Source organism: Anarrhichthys ocellatus, unplaced genomic scaffold (assembly GCF_004355925.1).
Source record: "Anarrhichthys ocellatus isolate YVR2014 unplaced genomic scaffold, GSC_Weel_1.0 scaffold3, whole genome shotgun sequence".
NCBI lineage: Eukaryota > Metazoa > Chordata > Actinopteri > Perciformes > Anarhichadidae > Anarrhichthys > Anarrhichthys ocellatus.
The window spans coordinates 6,487,772-6,506,648 of NW_022280033.1; the positions used below are offsets into that span (position 1 = coordinate 6,487,772).

Here is an 18,877-nt window from a genome sequence, read left to right on the forward strand (position 1 = left end):
TCCACCAAAATGTAGTCTCATTGATGCAACATTGCAGCCACATGCTCCCCTGGTTGCATAGGAATGCATGGATTGATGCTGTAATGTAGATACAATTTGAAATGACGGGTGCAGACTCTGTTCACACACACAGAGACAAATCCACAGGCCACAAAGAGAACATGGATTAATTATATTCTTCAGTTTCTCTGGGTCTCCTATAAACGTGAGCAGCCTGAACTGATATGACATGATTAATCTAATCACAAGACTTTTCCCTCCGAGTCAGTTTGTTAGGGGACTGAGCCCGTTTGAGCTGTAAGGGTATCTGTTACGACGACGATAGATCCACTGATTCAGAGAAGGAAGAAGTAAGAAGATCCACCTTGCTGTGGAAAAGACATGAAAGCGATGGAGGCACAATGGGAAAAAGAATGCCCTTCTTTCCCTTCTATCCTCACACCTTTAGGTCCTCTATTCCTTCCATCTTCCCCTCTCTCCCTCTCATTCAAATCTTTAACAATTTCCCTGTTCTTCTCCCTCCCATCCGTCTTTCCACTGCCACTCCATCCATACTGCATGCATTTATTCTTGTGGGTCAGTGTGTCTCATTTCCTTGCCTTTGTCTTTCTCATACACAGCCTTCAACGTTCAATATCTCTAAACAATGTGTATTACAGTTGATACATTGTCACTCAAAACTCTTTAAATACCGACACTTGGTCCGTAGCTCCAAGCTTCAAACTATGACGCTCTAGGCGTCAGTTTTGTCTTTTCAATATAAACCTCTGAGGTAGGTTCACTTGGTTTTTAGGTTTGGTTTTGGCAACAAAACTACTTGGTTGTGCTAAAGAAAAGATTGTAGTTCAGTTAAAATAGCCCGCTTGTTATGTTGGTGTGACTTAAATACTTAAGTTACGAAACAAAGTCAACGTTGACTTGGTTTCACACAGGACTCACTACAGCGGTTTCTCGATTGTGTTGTGGGTGTGCATGTGTGTTACAGTCAGCGTTAGACTGCGCTATGCTATGTACAATTCTAAACCACCTGGCATCAACAAGTTACTTTAGCTTATTTTTAGCCTTGGACATGTCCTATCTGTTCCACTGGGTTAGCGCCGCAGCTGGGCTACAGTAAGTGAAAGTATTTTGGACAGGGTGAGAGACTGAATATCCATCTGGCTCCTAAATTCAACAGGGCATGGTTAAATTGAAGTCAAGATGACATTCAGACTAGAATGAAATTTGAATGAGTCTCTCGTGATGTCTTGCCAGTCCGTCTGTCCGTTTCCCTTTCCAATGCCCTGTTTGTTGGCAACGTATGTCGGACACACTGCACTGTATCTACTGTGAGTGTGTGTGTGGTGCTGAGACCCCTTCAGCAGATAGAGATCCTCTTCTCCGTTCTTTATGAGGAGAAAAAACCAAAGTCTAAAAGCTTCTTGTCCACATTATCACTTCTCACAAAACCACCACGGCAGAGAAATACATTGAGCTCAGTGCTCTCACATCCAGGAAAACACCTATTGAATCATTGTGTGTGTGTGTGTGTGTGTGACCATGGATTCATTTTTATGGAGGGACTTTTGCAAAAGTTATGATGCCTTGAAACTGAGAAAACCAGACAAAGCAGTAGCAGAAATTCTCCTGATATATTATTAAAGTAAAGTCAAGCAGTTTGGAAGTGAAACACATTCCTCTCCGACCATCAATAACTCTGCTGTAATCTCCCAACTACAAATTTCCCACAGCGAAAGAGCCAAAAATCAAAAGCAGGCCTTAATTGTCAAATAAAGTCTGTCAGAGAAACAAAACAAAATCTGCTGTAAATGTCATTTTCTTGTAGCTTTCACCAAAACATTTTGATAGCTCATAAAGCTATCTATAAAACAGAAAGAGGTCTGCTTAGTTTGGCCTGTCGTGCTGTAACTGTTTTCGCCTGATCTTTGGCAGGCAGGGAGCTCCAGACGAGAGCAGACCACGAGCCATCTGTCCCCCCTGAACCCCCTCAGTCTCCACACACACACACACACACACACACACACACACACACACACACACACGCACACACGGAGGCAGACACAAATGTGCACACAAGGACCTAAACTAAACATACACGTGCACACGGATGGCTCAGTAAACATGTTAAAATTAGGGGACAATATTCAAATCCTCCTTGATCACCCTTTGACATGAGGCCAAACAAACCAAATGCTCCACCCTGACACAGAGGGAGGAGGAGAGGAAGATAAAAGGGGAGGAAGAAGAAGGAAGTGTGAAATGGGGATTTACATTCACCAATACAACTGCTGATCTTTCATTTATACTAAATCTGTGTACCCTCCTCCACAAACACAGAGGTTAGTACACATTACAGCCTCCCATGCTGCAGTAATGGCCTTTCAGATCCTGGCATTTCTGCTTGGCAAACAGAAGGCTATTAGATGCTGAAACAGCCAGCTGCCCCTCAGGCAACACAAAGTAATAGGCTGTTGAATGGGGAGGCCCAAATCCATGGCAGCAGCACTCCCCAAACATGGCAAGAAGACAGGCAAGTGTGGGTGTCGAGAGTAAAGAAATTCGCCTGCGTTTTGTCGCGATGAAATGGTCAATATCCCAAAACACAAACCACTACAACTGCAAAATGTCAGCTGTTGGAAAGCAGCAACAACTCACATAAATGATGCCATGACCAAACCATCAACAACATAAATCCACGAGGTCACAAGAGTTCAAGGGGTCAAGTGGGTCAACCGGGTCAAGCGTGCCCTGAAGGAGGATTTCAATATATTTAATGGGACAGAGCAGTGGAATGGGCATTCAGTCTGTCTTCTCGGAGAGACTCATTTAGATTAATAACAGCAGCAGATGTCAGTCCCTACACTGGACTGTAAACCAGGAACCGCTCTGGAATGATTTGATCAGGCGAGCCACATCTTTGTCCTCTTTCACATCTCCTTTTAAAACGCACTTTTTAAAATTCGCTTTTACTTCAGTAATTCCTTCTTACTATTTTCTCTCTTGTCACTTTATTGGATTCTGTTTGTATTTTGCTGTTGTAAATACGATTAATTATGATCATTATTAACATTTTTACGCAGAAAATCATATCTTGTGAATTTCTACAAGAAATAAAAGAAAACAGGAAAAAAAAAAGAAGGTTTGTCTGTTGCCGTCTCTCTTTCTAATGCTTACGGTATGAGGAGTGTCTCTCTACCAATTGTGCTGTGTTTAGCACAGGACATGGGACACGGAAATCAATAGAGGGAGGGGTACAGGGTGATCCAGAATGTCACTCTCCCTCTTCTCCTCTCCAGGTTAACTTTGGGTGGCTGTTTTCTAACTGCTAAACACTATGAATCAGATCCACTGGCATACAGTAATACAGTCACCTAAACTCATGCACTGCTGGGCTCAGGATGCGAGTCAGCTCACTTACATCACACTGGAACACAAGGACGGGTATTTAGCAAAACAGCTTGAGCATCATGCAAGTCACCATTTGGTGGTTCCTAGAGCTGTCACTGTGGGCGTAAACACAGCAGTTTATTTAGCGGATGCAAGCTGTCAAAGTGCAGCTGATGGTTGTTCTGATCAGTTATCACCCAGTCTGATGCTGTACAGTCCACAAAGCACTGTGCACAAATGAAAACGATTAAGTATGCAGTATTTCCTTCATACAATGGTACACAATTTAATGACACAGGTCGGGATAAACATCAGACAGAGCAGTTTGTCGATTGACAAAAACAATCCCCACTGAAGCTATGCGTATCCTCATCATTATCATGCACACCTCTTCAAAAACCACCGTGATATTGGTGAATTATATCAGATAAAAATCAAACCAAGTTGCACAATGTCCATCAAAAAAACAGCTACAACTACACTGTCCTACCCTTGGTCTCTCGGGGAACACACGTGTTTGAAAATCATAATTCAGACTGTGCTGTGAGTGGTTAGACACATGAATCCAATATCTGGGTGAGAATTTGACGATAAGCTGTGGTTTGCAGATCACTGTGTAACTGTCAGAGTAGGTGAAAGGCAACTACCAGTAAATGACTGGTGGCAGGTGGGCCTATTGTCCTGCACAGCAGACAGTTTATATTGTGGGTGGCAGCACTTTTACTTCAGACCAGCGTTGTTCCTGTAGCACTAAAATCTGTGACTGACATCCTTGTGAGCCGTCCCCGCCCCCGCCCCCCTTTGTACGAGAGCGTGTTGGCTGACCCCCTCTGACCCCCTCCGTGTCCATCCATCCATCACACACAGCCAGAGCTGACTGCTCATCAAGGCCGCAGCCACGTGTGTGCTCACACACACACACACACACACACACACACACACACTTAAAAAACATCACATACACATACAGTAACACATATTTTGTGCAGTGTAATACACTTAAGTGCACACACACACACACACACACACACACACACACACACACACACACACAAACTAATTTTGCCAACTATGATACATATACATGCTTGAGCAGGTAGCGTCAAGGTCGCAGCTGAGCAGAGAGACTAATGACCTATAATAAGACACAACCTTGACTGATGGGTACAGTCAGTTAGCTTGTGTATAGCGGCCAAAAGAGCAGCACACACACACACACACACACACACACACACACTCTGTCCCCCCCACACACACACATTAACTGAGAAAAATCACTGACGATTGTCTGTTTATCAAAGTTATTGAAATAATGGGTGACATGTTTATTACTTTGTGGGGGGATTGCTCTTGACATATGTTCCCTCACCACAGGAAGGAGATACATACAGTTTAAGCTATAAGGACACTTTGAGGCTCAAATGTTCAGTCTCCACCCCCACACACCTTTAAATGTCTCCTATACCTATATGTAACATTAACATGTGTGTAATCCTAGAGGAAGGTATAGCTACACCGATTCAAGCACTGACACATGCATGTTGACGTTCGCGTACTGGTCATTTTCACACAAAAAATATGATGTATTTATGTAAAAAAATAAAAATAAACCACAAACATCACTACACTTCCCCCATTCTATTTGCACTACAGCCACTCACTACACCAGCTGTAAAACAGCCTGTGACTGACTCATAACATTAATGGCGCCATTTTATTCAGTGGACTGCCACTAAACAGACTAATCAACAAGATCTGACAGGCATTTAAGTCCATTCTAAATCAATTTCATCATAGATATGAATATATTCTCTAAAAAATCTTAAATGATGTAGAAGTCATGCTGACCCTGAGAGAATAACAAGCACAGCTTTTATTCTGTTGTTGTCTACTGTGTCGTTTCTGCTTAGTTTCAACACGCCTCTAATTGGTCACTTCAGCAACTTGTGTGTGTGTGTGTGTCCGATGTTTTTTGTCTTCTTTTTCCTAACAGCTGGAGCGACTATTTGGCTGTCAGGAGTGAAGGTCCCAGAAAACTTAAAAGTGCACTGAAGGTGTCAAGATGGCTGACACAAAGACAGCTGACAGAATCCCAGTCAGCAACACACGTGCAACCCCCCCCCCCACCCCAATACACACACACACACACACACACGGTGACAGCAACCTAGTCAGCAGCAACACCAACAACAACCTGACTCATATTGCTGCGTCGCGGTGCATCAGATCAAGCCTCCATGCTGACAGATAGAAGAAGAGTGCTATTAGACAGAACGTCATAGAGACAGAGAGGACGATGTGGTTTCTACTTTTTAATAATGTAGTGTGTCATTACTTACACTAACTTGTGGTGATAAGCGCTTAAACTAATGATAACTTTCATTTATTTTTTGGTGGATCAAATCCTTTTGTCCATAAAATGCCAGAAAATAGTGAAAATGCTCATGTTTGGTATTTCTGCTTAATAAATAACTTCAACAATTGATTAACTTTCTGCCAAAGGGACTAATCAATACATTAGCACGTCAGCACAACTACAGCATGATGATGATAGAGAGTTAAAGCATGCTAACAAAGTTGTCTTTGATTTTACCTCAAAACTCGTCTGCTCTAAAAGTCTAATCCATTTCTGTTCTAAAATAGTGACAAAGTGACAACAAACAGAGTCAGCGGTGTTGCAGCTCTTGGTGTTATTACTAACTTCCCTCCAGGTGGGATCATACTACTACTATAGATTTAGGATGAAACACAGATGAGACAGTTTACAGATAGAAGGTGGGGTGTCTCTGAGTTCAGCTGAACACAGAAATATCCAGAGTTTGTCAACGTGGCGATACATAGGGAGCTGGCTAGAAGTTGCTGGAGGGCTTTTTCTATTTTCAACATGATGGGTGTTTGTGAAAGCGGCAGTAACCGAACCGAGGTGGAAAGAACCACCAGACGAGGATGAAGATACTTTAGATTATATGCTAGCTGTCTGTTAAATGTAAGAATTATCAATCACATATGAGAATCAGAGAAATTGCCGTGACTTATCAGTTATTTCCGGGCGAGCAGGCTGGTGTGTTGGTAATGAAACGACTGTGAGGTTAAAGCTGACACAGCAAGGATTAAGTTTCACCGTCATCATCAGGACAATAACAGTCGTCATACCTGCTTTATGTTTAACATTAGCAGCTTCTCCGTGGCGACAGGTCCCCCTTTATCCCAGTAACAGGAAATGCAGGACACAAGACAACTAACCATCATTTTCATCATTCATGAAACTAATCGATCGATTGTTGTCAGGGCTGTTTTCATTGGGGATTAATCTGTCAATCATTGTCTTGATAAATCGATTCGTCATAGAGGAGTGAAGAAACCAGAAAACATTACAGAAGCTGTTTTTCTTTAAAAATGTACTCAAACTGATTAATAGATCATTGAAATAGTTGCCGATTAATTTAATTTAATAATTTAATAATTTAATAATTTAATAATTTAATAATTTATTTATCAAGCCCAAGATGACTTGTTTAGATTGCTTGTTTTGTCTGATTCAAATATTCAGTTTACTATTTAAGAGGAATAAAATAACCAGCAAATATTTACATTTCTAAAGTTAGCATCCGTGAATTACTAAAAATCAACTAATCCATTAACTGAGTAATCATTCAGCTGTAATTATAACTACTACTAAATGCCCAATACAGCTTTCTATGATGTCAAATCTGACGTCCAAAATCCAATTATTTAGATATTTAGCTCATGATGATAAACAGTGAATCCACACAATTGAAAAGCTTTAACGATTTTTGCTTAAATAATTACTGAACGAATATATTATCAAGATAGCTGCTGATTACACTTCAGCTGATCGACTCATCTATTAATCGACTAATCCTTGTTATACTGGAGCTTTCTAAGCACATCTTGCCTGGAGCTTGACTTTACTTTTTAACTGTGACTTTACAAGTTGTCTTTGGTTTCCCGCCACTCTTGTGTTTCTGCTGTTCAGAATCAGTGATGGATTCCTGGCAGGAGCAGAAGGCTCTGAGGGCACCAAGAACCGGAGCACAGCATCAATCCTGAATACCTGTTCTGCCCTGAGGGTAAACTCGAATCCCAACATGTACAGAGAATGCCCCTCTAGCACTGATCCTTTACTGTCTTTAAACGACATTCAGGCCTTCATACAACTATGTGAACCCAGTTTCAATACAATACAAAAAACGGCACAAAATGATCTAAAAAAGATGAAAATAAGCCATGAATATAGTGGGTCGCCTACAGTAATGTAGCCTACTTAATGTTCAAGCCCACCTTAAATGTAAACCCACGCTGATTTGCGCCCTTAAAACCAACATTTGTCGTGCTGCAAGTCGCCGTTTACTGTATATTAACGGCCTAATGAAAACGTTTAAATAATCACTGATGCTTATTGATGATGCTGAGGAGGGTGACCGTACAATGACAAGATGAGAAAGGAGACACAATTCTTTGGTAACAACTCCAGTCATTGATTTCTCTCAGGAACAACCAGGAAGAGGGCGAGAGGGGAGGACAGAGTAAAAGAGGAGAAAACTCAGCAGACTATGGGTTTAAAATTCAGGACTTTTTTTTGGAACGATATAAATCACCATTTTGTTCTGTTCCCAGCCTCATCCTTCAATTTCAGACACAGTACAATATGATAGGAATCCTCTCTGACCTTTTCTAAATCCACCACACAGAGCGTTTATGGTAAACCAGGTTCTGTCTTCACGGGTACGATAAAATACACTTCCATCCCACAATATGCTGTGAGTGTTCACTGGTAACAGAATCCAAACATGTTTTGGCAAATCTGCTTGTGAATAATTCAGTACGAAACGTTAAGTAGACAGAATGCTCCTATTCTGGCTGTCCACACAACTGTTAGGAGAAACACAAGGAATGCAGCCAAAGACCTCTCTTGTGTGTGTGTGTGTGTGTGTGTGTGTGTGTGTGTGTGTCTCTGTGTGTAGTGTTCTACTGTCTAAAGGTCTATTTGTCCAGTGATCTGACACACAACAAGCTGAATTAAAGAATACCAATCCCACCTTGGAGCTACTATCAACCTTTCCCCATCAGCCGGCAGTACACTGGTTTAAAGACGTACACTACTAGCCAGCAGATAACAAAAGCGATCGTTTCTCTCTGTGTTTTACCTCCCACTGTAATGCACAGTACACCAGAGGCCACAGACACACACACACACACACACACTGAGAAAATACAGAATTTCCATGCTCAGATTACATCGCAGTAAAGACTGCAACCTTTTCACACTAAATTACCTCCTTTAAGCTGCAATGGAGTCTTTCCCTCAGGGCTAAAAGTAAAAATACAGATTGTGTTGTGACAAAGACACGTTAAGAGCCAGTGTTGTAGCTCAGTCTATTAACTGGACATTGCAGGACATTGATTGTGCTTTAGAGGGTAATAATACACATTTCAGAAAAGAAGAGATATGCAGTGCGAGAAGCAGAACAGATTAATAATGAAAGAAGAGCAAAAAGGACAGAGGTATCGGTGGATGAAGTCTACACATACTTTAGCTAAAACACCCAACAGAATCAGGTTGGAGCATGTTGAGACAGAAGGGTGCTTCCATGTTTGGGAGTTGGGTGGATTGGATTGAGGGGGCGGGGGTGGGGTCATATTTTTTCTCTAATCATGAATCTAGGCGTTTTTCTGTTCTCAAGGGAGTCCTGCATATACAGACCTCCCCATCCCTGCTGCCACCTCCCCTTTGCTCTCCCCCTCTCCGTCCTTTCCTCTCCCTCCCCCCACGCGAGAGAGCTAACTGTGAAGAGGTGTGATTACCATCGATCTGTCCTAACTCAGCCCATTTCCTCAGATCCAGAGCCTCGGAGCTCCAGCCTGCGTGGCGGGGGCCGCCACAAGGCCAGGACCACACAGCACTGCCCTTGTCCAGGGACAGAGGCTTTCTTTCTGGGGGAGAAAATGTCAGGGAGGGTAGGTGAAGGATCCAGAGCTGCTGAGGTAGACAGTAACTATAAAATGTTTAACGTGATACCACGTGATATATTGACTTATAATAGGTGAATCCTGTTGAATAAAAGTGCGTGTTTTCATTGCTGGGGTCTTGAACAAAGTGGAACGAGTCAACAAAATTGATGACCGCGCGATTCTTGTTATCGCTGCATGTGACGGTGGAGTGGCAGGTGGTTAAGTGGAGAACAGGGAGGACGGCGTTGTGCTAGAGGTGGAGATGGGTGGAGGGGGGGAGCAAAAGAAAGTAATTATCAAGCCGTACGGCGTGAGTCCCAAGGGTCAACAGAGTAGTGTGTGTGTGTGAGAGAGAGCATGACAGAACCATTTCAATAGGATAAGCTTTATCTGTGAGTGTATGAGAAGCACCTGCCATACATGCATAAATATACACACACACACACACACACACACACGCCTGTGACACACCATTTGGCGTTTAAGAGCCTGATGGAAGAGGTCTGGCATTGATGCACAGTAGGGGATTAATGAGTGTGATGTTGTAGGGGCGGGGGCGTTGTCCGTCTGTCTCTCTCTCACACACACACACACACACTGCTGCTTCAGTGAACAGTGAGTAGTGAATGAAGACAGACTTGTGCATCAAATGGAAAGGAAGGAAGAACGAAACTATATCGGTAGTAGAGCTGCTACGATTAGTCGACTAATCCATTAGTAAAATAATGAAAAATAATCGCCAACTATTTTGATAATCGATCTATCGTAAAAGAAATTTTTCATGCAAAAATGGAAGAAAAAGCTGTTTTCACAAACTGAATATCTAAAAGACATTTAAGGACTCATCACCATTTTGGACTGGGTTGGACATTTTCCCCTATTTTCTGACATTCTGAGACCAAACGATATGGCAATTAACCTAGTAAATAATTGGCAGATTAATCGATAAATATGGATTAAAACAATTGTTAGTTGCCGCCCTCGTGGGTCGCATTAGGCTTCTAAAGTATAATTAGGCGTTATATCAACTGTAGGTGAAAGAGATAACGGTGCGTGTACACGTTTGAGTGAATAGTACGTCTTTCGAACACCAATTCTGTCATCGCCTGACGCCCAGTTTTCTATTCTTGTCTCTTATTCCTTGTTTTCACAAAGTCACCTTTTCCCCTCTCTCCTTTCTGTATCTCCTCCACACCTGCTACCCTCTTGGCCTCTCTTTCACTCACTCTGCCCTTGCCTCATCAAGTCTCTGCTCCCTTATCTCCTCCTCTTCCCAACTCCTCCGTCTTTGGTCTCCCTCCCCTCTTACATACCATTCAGCTCTGTAATCACATCATGAAGCAGCATTACTGCATCTGTGAATAATCTCACGGTGAACTGCACTTACTGAACTCCTTCTCTGTCTCACCCTTGAGCACAGGAGGTGAGTTGGACCTATTTAAATGAGATGAGTGATGGAGACATGAGTCCATGGTGTACTTGTTCAGAGAGGAGAAGTCCAACAGTTTGGTATAATGTAGCGTTGCTTCTCTCCAACATCTGCTCCTTACTGTCCTCTCATTTGGCAGCTATATGATTGTACTGTAATCCTGCATCCTTATATGACATCGGATGGTACCAGTTTATACTGGTTTATGTATTTACATGCATATTATATTCTCTGGTCCTATAGCCACAAGCTATGTTGTTTCTGCGCTCACATTGCTGTAACTAACAGTTATTTTCATTAACGACTAATCTGCCAAATATTTCCTCAATTAATCACTTAGTCCATAAAACGCCAGAGAATAGTAAAAAAAAGAATGCCAATTACAATTTCTTAATCCTAAACATATGCCATCATATTGCTCGTTTTGTCCATCTAACACTCAAAACCCTATTCAGTTAACTGTCACATAAGAAGAAGAGCAGCAAATCCTCAAAACTGAGAAGCTGAAAAAGGGAAAAGTTGAATATTTTTAGAAAATAAACTATGAAATATGTAATTTAATGAGTATATTTCCGTTGATCGACTAATTGACTAATAGTTTTGGATGTAGATGCAGTGATTCTGTCAACGATTCTCCAAAAGCACATGCAAATCAAGCCAATACAAATGTGAACAATATTCATATGTGAATGACATTATAAAGACATATGTGACGTTTATACACATGCAAAATGATGGAAAATAAAAGCAACAATTCCACATGATGAATTCACTTGTTGGTGTGTAAATATATATCTCTGACATAAGAAATGTCATATTGTACCTAAAATGTCATATGTCGTTTCTGTCCAGTGTATCTCCAAATTTTCAGATAGACTGAAGGATAAAATGCGTCTTTATGGGTTGAGATAATTCTCCTTATTCTTAGAATGATACAACACTCCAAAAAACGCATTGAATTAGCTGTATTTCTTTTGTAGATGACAGGCCGTGAAACACATTTCCTGTATGGCATTCTCCCATTTAAATATAGCCATGAGCATTTGAAATTTTTTAAATTTTTCCACGTTATTATGTGAAACCACATCCAGCAGTTGCACACAGGACACCACATCAGAGCGAGCGAGACGGATGCAGAGGAGGGAGGGTGCACGTGGATTTCAAGAGCGTCAAGAAAGACGCCACTCACCTTCAAATAACCTTTAGGCTTACAATCATGCTCTCCCTCTCTCTCTTTCTCTCTCTATACAGTAATTCTCTCCATTTCTTCTTATCGCTTACTCTCTCCTCTCTTTCACACACATGCTCCCTCTTTGTCTCTCTCCATCTATTAGTCCTTATCTCCTCCTCTTTCTTTCTACTTCTATATCTTCCTCTCTCCGACCCTCTAACGCTCACTTCCAGACTGTTACAGGACGTCATGTATGTGTTGAACAATAGGTCAAATCACCTGCTGCACAAAAAAAGGGGTGAAAGACTGCCAGATGAACCAGACCATGAACCACAGCTAGACAACATGGATGTCTAGCTGACAACATGGATGTCTCCCCCCCCCCCCAGTGGCAGGACAAACAAATCCCCACATACACAGGTTTCCAGTTACGAAGACTCCTTAAGAAATCCCATCACACACACACACCATCCCCCAGCAAGTCTGATTGAGGACCCTTGAAGTGGTGGATCAATAATTAGAACAATCCTTATTACATGCTCTCATTTCCCCTTAGAGACGGAAGCTAAAGTAGAACAATAGCAGCAGCATACAGTAGAGTGAGGACGCTGTGACGCACGCCCATTGGAGGATCCTGCACGTTTCAGGCCATGTTTCATACAAGAGTGGGGACTAAAATGGTCTGATGTAATTAGTATTAGTGTTGTGTAGTGTTTATACGTATGTGAACGCATGGATAATATGATGCAGCCACGTAACACGAATTGTCAAGATTTCGGTTTGTCAGCGTGTCAGAAAAGCTGGGTTCGGTGGACCTCGGGTGATTTGGCGATCACACAAAAAAATTACGAGTACTAGTGCCGTGTTTGGAGATACATTGACGATAACCAATCATGGTCAGAGCTAACCTTGGTGACAAGGTGCAACATATTCTGATAAAATGACTGTGGATTATATGTTGCATTGTTCCTGTGAATTCCCTTCACTTAGGAGGGCAATCTGAATCCAACGCGGGCATGGCAAACTCCACCACGACCAGCTAAAAAAACTGTAGAAAGAGACGTCATTATTGTATGTGAATACCTTGAATGGCTACTAAAGAAACAATGCCAATCAACCATAATCGGAAATGGAGTTTAAACGTAAGGATTATTTATCTTTTGCAAGAGATTTAAGATATCTTGCATTCTGTGTATATGTTTTTGTTTTTTTGTGTGAAAAGTTTTGACAAAGAGTGTCCTAGTTTCAGAAATTGTGTTTAATCAAGTGCAAACAACTGTAAATGACATTGACTGGACTCATCCTAGCCCCTAACAGATCCCTTCCTACCAATGCAGTAACAAATTTCACAGTCCTCGTTTAGTGCAAAATTGTATTTGAAATCTTCTCGGATACATCTTCCAAAGTTACAGCCCATTTGGTATTAAAAAGCACTCCTTGTGCTTCCACAAACAGCGTTTCCGTGCTGAGCTACAGTAATGGCAACAAAAGGAGTGAATTCTGTACTAAAATGTGAGAAAGAAACTTGATTCGACTGCTGAAGCATCAACTTAGTGTAACTTCAGATAAATGTCTCATTCAGAAAAGGGAGCAGAAAGGATTCATGTGTTTTAAATCTCTCTGTAACTTTGTCAAAGCTTTACTACAAACTAGGAAACAGCTTCTTAGTTGAAAAATCTAAACTAAATTGCATACATCACATTCCAACTGAGTGAATAAGAAAAGCCATATAGGCTCCTTCAATTGTCACTATTTCCACAAACAGAAGCTTGGCAGCCTCCTCAAAGTCACGCTCGCGCCGTCCAGCCGGTGGCCATCTTGATGGTGAAAACATTTTTGTAATACTGGGAGGCGTTCCCAATGCCAATGCAATTAGCTGAGGCATGCATGAGCACCAAATTCATTAACCTCCATCTTTTATGGGCTGCTGGGGAGGGGAGGAGGTGAAGAAGTGGATGGGGGGGAAGGAGGAGTGAAGCGACACGCGTGCCATCTTTGTTTCAGCCAAACCAGAAAGTGAGTGGAGAGAAATCAGGGAGTGAAATGAGACGGAAAGAAAAGAAATAAAGGAGGGGAATCTATTAAAATATATATTGATATTATGTGTCCTCTCTCGCCGCCTGCCTACAGCCTGATGGCTCTTTTCCCCTCACGGTTTACTTTTCCTCTTAGGGCCAAGCAGACTCTTGCCTTCCCACTGTTGCCATGAGCTTGCTCTGAAGGCAGCACAGGGCTGAAATCCAATTTCAACACTGCCGTTCGCCTTCCAGCAGTCATTTCTAAGTCTTTGCTTTAGATTCACTACACTGTGATCCGGATTCAGACCTTTTAATGAACAGTGGTGATGGCAACAAATGATGACCACTGATGAGCTCTTTGGAATTTATAATAAAGGATGACCATTTTTTAAAGCATCCAATTAAAGGCACAATATTAGAGACACTGGTGCAAAAAAAAGCTGAGAAACAGGCATAGAATTTCCTTGGAAGAGGAACCACTGATTTGACTGCAGAATAAGCCTGTGAAAAAAAAAGCTAGCACATGACCCATATAAGCCCTATGAGAGAAACAATAGGTACTGTACCGACGCACACGCTGTGTACCGGAACAGTGTGTAAAACTGGGACCTTTGCTTTACTTAGCTCTCTCTTTCTCTCTCTCTCTCTCTCTCTCTCTCTCTCTCTCTCTCTCTCTCTCTCGGATTCCAACGGGGGCTCCTGGCTCTAGATAATGTCATTAGAAGTAAAGCAGCTTGGAGAATTAATGTAATGGGGGTTTCCCGTTCAGATGACCACTGCGGCTACTGAGTTGTCACTGACTCTCTCTCAGAAACTCTCATACAACATATGAAAATGAACTCCAGCATTCATACAGACACACACTCATAGATAGATCTCTCTCTCTCTCTCTCTCTCTCTCAGGTTAACATCCCACTATTCCCAGGGTGCTAATGGTAGGGACTATCTCCCTCTGTGCCGCTTTCCTAACAATACACACTGTAAATACGGAGACACACAACACCAGGTCGTTAACCATCGGTAGCAGGGATCCCTCCCCTGACACCCTGGACTCCATTAGGCCTACACTGAACTGAGTGCTGTCTGATAAAAGTCGCAGGCCTCATGTCCAACTATCACATGCACTTTGTTCATCTATTTTTGCATTTTGATAGTTGTTAATATAACTTTGTCCACAACATACTCCCTGCTTTCTGTGTAACCCTCCGCCATTGTATTTGAGGGTCTGAATTCTGAATGTGTTCACGACATACTGCCCTCAAAGATTCCCACAATGGAGCAGAAAAAGTGATGTCCATGACATGCACAACATTTTCTACTAACATTTTACAGATGCACAAACAGATGATTAAAAAGAGTCCTTACTGCTCACTATACAGAGTTTAGTGAGGAAGTAGTGAATGAGTGAACAACGGAGTGAGCAGATGTCTCAATGGGGTGCATATCATGTTTATTCTGATATTAACCCAAACAAGACAGGAAATAAAAGCAATATAAATACTATTTTCTGGTGACCTTATCGGCACAATCTGTGACGAAAACAAAAGCGTAGCCACTGATGCGCAAGACACAAGACTGGAATCTGCTATTATGAATGAATTAACACTAAACAACATTCAAAAGTAATTATTAATTAAAACAAACTTTAAGGTGATTATTGGCCATACAGTAACTACAGTAAGCATAAAAAAATAACATGCAGTGTATTTCAAGTTAAGTCCCATTACTGAAAGGCATTTTAGATATGTATACAACTTAAATCAACTCTGAATCCACCTGCTTGGAAAGAAAATGTACGAATGGGAAGACACACCACTCTACATTAACAAGTGTTCTCTGTACCTGCTCCACCATCTAAATATAGCGTTTGTAGAGCTGTGAAAGGAGTGAGTCAAAGCAGTTTGTTGCACAATGTGCACCAAGAAGACCGTATATCAGTTTAGCTACAAGACAAACATAAAACGGTTTGATGCTGAGTAATGGAGGGAAACTGGCAATGTAACCTGTGACTGTAATGCCCTTTTGTCTCTTTTATAGTCTTTCTGCATGTGTGACTCTTTCGTCATGTGTCTCTATAGACTCTGACAACTCTCAGTCAGTCTATTCCCACTGTATAGTGGACACAGTGAGAGTTGGAAGGCCACCAACAGGGGTAAACAGTGCACGTGCAAGGGAAGCCAAGGAATAAAACCACTACTGTATCTGTACGTGTGCTGGAGAGAGAGAGAGAGAGTGACTGACAGCGATGGCCTACAGTGCACATCCCTCAAGTAAACGACTGACAAACAAATTAACTTTAGTGTTTGACTTTGTTTTGTGACAGTGCATCATTAAAATTTAGCATGAGCCAAACAACAGCGCTAATAATAGAAACTAAAAATCCAAAGAGAGTGAATGGACAGAGAGAGAACCTAAAGGTGATGGGACTAAGACACACAGAGAGGACAGACGGAAGGATGCAGGGCATGCAGGCCGAAGTGAGGAGGGAAAGTTTATTATGCTCACGGATGGTGCTGTGAACAATCCAATCAATACAACTCTCCCCTCTTCTCCCCTCATCATCTCGGTCTCCTGTTCTCTTCTATGAAACATGACCCTTCATAAGGACTGTAAACCTCCTGTACAGATCAGCATCTCAGACACGTATCATTTTCGCACACACATGCACGCAAACATAGAGAAAAGGAGAATGCAATGTGCAACTATGAGTGTACAGGTTTAAAACTTGACTGAGAAGTAGATCCATAAATTCACTTGACCTTATGAATCTTTTCTTTTTTTTTGGGGGGGGGGGGGGGTTTGGAAAAGATTAGGCCACGATAGCTCTCGCCTCTTGTTTGTGCTGAGGTCAAATAACGTTGCCAGCAGCATAATTCAAAACCAGGCACCCATGGGCGCAAAGATCAGTAAATGTCACTGATATTGAACAGATCTCTCGCGGTCAAATCTCCACACATTCAATACGCAGAAGGCAATGAATGCTTTTCTCTAAACACTAGAATAGAACAGACAGCGGGGAGTTTATTTTAATGCCCAACTGTGGACAGACGACCGGTTAACTTTTGTTTTTGTTCCTGTTTCAATCAGCAGTAGCTTATAATTTGCTATAATCTTCATAAATACCACTTTTTTTTGCGTGAGTTTCTCCCACCGGTCCGTGAAACAGGGTTCTCCGCAAGCTGACATGTAAGAGAGGAGGAAGAGGAGGGAGACCCACGTGCATTTCAGTTCCTCCTCCATCATATGAAATGCTTTGTCATCAATAAATCACTCGTGTATGCATTATACATGTCTGTCTGTGCATCCAAGCACACGCGCACGCAGACACACACACACACACACACAAGCAAGAACCCACAAAAAAAGGGTTTTTTTTCTGTCTCACGCAAACATGACCTTACACTCTTTGCAACTGCCAGCATTCATCTCATTTGGTGTGAAGCCCACAACAAGGTTAAATTACGCCTGTGAAGCGCTGATTAACAAAGCACACTCCGCACAGGGTGATTTTAACAACTGACCACCTCAATTCTCCTTAAAACAAGGAAGGGTGTGCAAATATTTGAGGAAGCCCTGTGTGTGACGTAGTTTTACTCAACGGACGGACAATATTAGGAAACGTTCAAAGAGTCAAGAGGCAGGAAAACAAAAAACAAAAGCATCATCTGGAGACGGGTAGCTATAAGATCATCATGTACAAACAGGTGACATTATTTTTGACTTTGAGCCATCACATATATGAAAACACAAAGATTATGCTAACACCTCACATGCATACCAACAATAAACACACAGACTCCCACATGAAGAAATAGGGGAACACCATCACACACACACACTCACACTCACTCTCAAACATTCAGTACACAAGGTCAAAGATGCTCTTTAAATTGGACTAGTGTCAAAAGAAAACAGAGACCACACATGTGTCTTGAATTATGCGCAGATCTGAACATGTACATGAATGTATTTATGTGTGACAAGGCAACCTCCAAGCCCAGTTGATCTAGGTAGTCAAGCTGAGGGAGATGTAGCACACACACACACACACACAGAGAGTCACGCTCCAATGATGCTAGCTGAGCGGAGCAGATGAAGCCACCAGCCAGCCAGCCAGCCCTCGTCTGTTACCTTTCTCTTTTGTTCCCGGGACGCTGCTCTCCTGCTCTTCCTCCGCTTCTCCTTCTCGTCCTCTAATGCATTCACATCCACTTCCCCCCGATTCTTCTTCAATTGAGAGGCCGCGTGAGCCATGATAGGCAACAAAAAAAGACGTAGAAGCACCACACACTACACACGCGTGCCTCACCTGAAATCCCAGAGAAGTTCAGGGGCTGTAATTGACAAAACCGGGATCTCAGAGGAAAAAATTCGGGGTAGAAAAGGAAAGGGGGGGAAAGGGAAGAAAAATGCCCTCCTTGAAAAGGAGAATGGAGAAGAGTAGGGTATCTTTTACATGTATGTATATCCTGTATGTCCTTTCTTTAGGTTGTTGCTCTGGTCTGGACTGCTCTCTCTCTCTCTCTCTCTCTCTCTCTCTCTCTCTCTCTCTCTCTCTTTTTTTTCTTTTTCTAAAGTGATAGAAAGACGGGAGAGAAGAGACAGCAGCTTCTCCTCATCTCCTCCTCCTCCTCCTCCTCGTCCACTGGCAGTGTGAGAGGAGCGCGTTCCAGGAGAGGAGAGGACAAACCGGATGGAAAGAAAAGAGACACGAACATCACCAGCACAGAGGTGGAGGGAGGGAGGAGAGAGAGAGAGAGGGAGAGAGAGAATGGAGGTGGAGGGAAGAATGGAGGGAGGGGAACGGTTACTACGGCAACCACGCTCTGTTTCAGTCCGTCCTCCTAAATGTTTCTCTTTCTCTCTGCTCTGGTCCCTGCTGCTGTACCTTGCCTGGTT

General features: G+C 42.3%; 1 protein-coding gene across 6 annotated transcripts in view; it reads right to left on the reverse strand.

The window, feature by feature from the left end:
* Window positions 1–18,716, reverse strand: part of LOC116379371 (ankyrin-3) — an 86,354-nt gene extending 67,638 nt beyond the window's left edge. The window contains exon 1 of one of the 6 annotated variants that reach the window (XM_031841340.1): window positions 18,110–18,714. In XM_031841340.1, the coding sequence (XP_031697200.1) occupies window positions 18,110–18,232 (123 nt within the window). In that variant the 5' untranslated portion in view covers window positions 18,233–18,714. Of the gene's footprint in view, window positions 1–18,109 lie in introns of all 6 variants that reach the window. The other 5 variants (XM_031841325.1, XM_031841333.1, XM_031841363.1 and 2 more) reach the window with 5 other exon arrangements.
* Window positions 18,717–18,877: the final 161 nt, after the last annotated feature.